General features: G+C 37.0%; 1 protein-coding gene across 1 annotated transcript; it reads right to left on the reverse strand.

Moving 5' to 3' along the window:
• Nucleotides 1-3213, reverse strand: LOC114417034 (probable galacturonosyltransferase 12). The gene is made up of 6 exons (XM_028382118.1): nucleotides 2744-3213; nucleotides 2072-2127; nucleotides 1808-1963; nucleotides 1123-1713; nucleotides 721-1023; nucleotides 1-572 (listed from the first exon to the last, which is right to left on the reverse strand). Exons 1-6 carry the CDS (start codon nucleotides 2952-2954, stop codon nucleotides 288-290), a joined length of 1602 nt encoding a protein of 533 aa, XP_028237919.1. The 5' UTR covers nucleotides 2955-3213; the 3' UTR covers nucleotides 1-287.

Below are 3213 nucleotides of genomic sequence, written 5' to 3' on the forward strand. Positions count from 1 at the left end.
GTTTTCCAAAAGAACTACATTTTCTTTTATATATATATATATGAATATGATCTACAAATACTCATGCTTATAATTGAAGAGAAAAAAGAATTTCAACCCAAGTGTTAACAATGGAAAATCAAAACGAAGGTGCATCTTGCAAAGTAGTCATATCATTGTTGTCTTGTCACTTGTAGTGGTGGGTGGGTATATATGCTTTTGAAGAAGTCCTCTCAATTTTCATCTTCCTCTATGCAAATACCATTCCTTCCACTCATAAAAAAGACTACATCTTCTCATGATCAAAATTACAATGCCCTAATGTGACAGCTCTTTATGAAGTAATCTGAAAAGTCAATGTACTTGGTCCACAATGGCCTTAGATGGGGAAAAGCTATTTCTAGCCATGGTTTTGCCCTGCCATTGAAATGGATTACACCAGCAGTCTCAGCATCAGCAAAACTTGTATTTTCCTGATATCCCAATCCCAACATGTGCCAGAAAGGATCAATAGTGTGGACATGACCATGGAATGCTATTAATCCGGGGGGTAATGTTCCTAGCTGCCACAAACTGAGGTCTGATTTTATATTCTGCATAAAACATAACACAAATAGTGGATTATTATACTACCTTTCTCCAATATGGAAATTCAAATTTTAGTTTTGAACAAATCAAAAGTAATTTACTTGTTCTTTTCCTGTACAGTATTATAGTAGGATGGAAAGTACTTATATATACCTGCTCTACCCAGTAATGGTATGTAGAGCTTATATTGGTCTTCCTCCAAGCATCAAGGTCAAAAATGTTCATACCATAAGCCCAAGCACATTCATTGGGATCAAAATTTTGGGATATTAAAGGGTGGGAGAAGTTCAAATAGCTTTTCAACCTCTTTGACATCACAAACTTATCTTCTCCACTGCAAGTTTTTACTGCTCCATTGACTTTTCCATTCAAGTCAATGTCCCACAGAGGTGAAAGATCAGTTTGCACCACAATGTCATCATCAAGGAAGACCACCTTGTTAAGACTTGAGAACAACTGAAAAATGTATTATGGAAGTAAGCATCACAGGAAAAAAAGGTTAATCAGTTATACAAAAATAACTTTGATTCATAATTTTTTTTCCATCATTTTTACCTCTGGAAGATGTATCCGAATGTGATTCATTACTGAGTTATACTTAGGACTAAGTGCTTGCAGCTTTGCAGCAATTACTTTTGGCTTCTCAGTAGTATTTGCTACAATAGCTGATGATCCCCCTCTAAACTGTGATCGAACATTTTGATCCTTTTCCATTGCTTCCAGCACAGGCACTTTTCCCTTTGTAAACCAATCAAAGTGGTGCAATGCCTTGACCTCAATTATGGCAGGTGACAAAGGGTGCAAGGAGAACCAAGCCTGCATGGGATAGTATGTCTTTCTATCTGTAATTATGTGCAGAACAACCCTCTGAGGTCGCAAACTGCTGCGAACAAGCGATGTTGCAACCACAGAGGCTGCAAGAACGTTGTCTGAGGCCAGGACAAAGTGAAAATAGTTGTTGTCAACCAAGGCAGGGACAAGTTCTGCAGAGGGTAGTTGAAGGCGCGCGGCTGCGTTGTTGGTGTGCTCGTTGGCCAGCCTTAAGGCAAGGCAGTGAAGCTGTTTCGGTATGCCACTTGAGGCGACATGGCGATATAAATATTCTTGAACTATGGCTTCTCTGGTTCTTTGTTCCATAAGCGTTACCTAAGAAAATGTTCAGAATTTAAGTTGAGACTTGAACTTGGAAAACTGTTGCTTCTGCATTAGTTTGAAAGAGTGGGAAAATGCAAAATGGTACCATTTCTCTTAGTTTAATTGCAAATGTCTTGGCATCATATCCACCTTCCTTCAATTGGGTCATGAACTCTTCTAATGTCTGGGGAATATCAGACCTTCCCTCTAATTCCTCTTTGCCAAGGGGTTGATCTAATATTCCGTATATCACTTCTGGAACCTATTAGAAATCAGTGTCGTTTTCAGCCACCATTAGATAATTCTGGTCAAATAGTTACACATGGATTCACATGCTGACAAATTTAATTAGAAGAGTTAAGGAGATTACATTTGATTCAAGACTTCTTCCCAAAATCTTTGGCCTCAATTTTTTTCCCAGACAACCTGCAAGCATTATTTTTTGGTAAATTAAAAGGTCATATACATACACAATTAATCAAACTTACTGGAATTCTAATATCTATATGTTAAAGAGTCATGAACCTGTTTCAATTGAAAGAAGGGTTACCGAATGTATCATTACCCTATATTTGTGAGTTTAGAAATTAGAATTTGATATTGGCGAAATGCAAACCTATCTACTTTTAGAAAGAAAACACAAGTCGATGATATCAAGTTTACCTAACAGTATTCTTACTACACTTATATTGCACAAAATATATATTACAAAAATTACATTTCCAACAAAAGAAACTCTTCATAGATATTTAAGTCTAGTGCTTCTTCTAAATGAATACTATACTTGAGCAGCCGAAATTGAAAAACAATAGACACAATTTTAATAGAAGCGCCATTAATCATTAATCATAAAACATTGAATGCAGACAAATAGCTATTGCAAATCATGAAAAGTTCAAAGCATAGTAAAATACATGCGTGCTTTGATATATTGATAATATAAGCCTCATTCACCCTGTGGTACCTCTTTATGTGTTTCTGATATGCATGTATGTGTTTTGTGTGTGTGTGTGAGAGAGAGAGAGAGAGACTGATAATGTACCTATGGAAGAGCACTTGTTTGCTCCATCAATGTTATCCACTGCTGTCAAAACAAACACAAACCTAAGAAGGAAAGTGAAGAACAAGAGTGAATAAAAGAGCATCCGATAAGAAAGCTTCCTTGATGCAACCTTCACTTTGATAAACTCCTTCAACCCTTTTCCCGGAAGCACGGTGACATGCCTCAAACTCGGCGATATCTGCAGCAACATTTTGTTCCAAAACACAAGGCAACGCCAAAAACAAAAAGTAGAAACAACAACAACACTGCTTGGAGTCCCTCCTCTTCAACTAGTACTTTTAGTTCTTTTTCATTTGTCAATTAAATTCACCACCCTGATCAATGACAATGTTGAAAAAAACACTGCAAGATCCCACGTCAGGTTATTCTGTAAAAGGAAGGTTTTGATGGTGCTTAAGGTTGCTATCTTCACCTAACCTTGCTTAGCATTTGGGACTGAGAAGCATGTC

This window comes from Glycine soja, chromosome 6, assembly GCF_004193775.1.
Source record: "Glycine soja cultivar W05 chromosome 6, ASM419377v2, whole genome shotgun sequence".
Lineage (NCBI taxonomy): Eukaryota > Viridiplantae > Streptophyta > Magnoliopsida > Fabales > Fabaceae > Glycine > Glycine soja.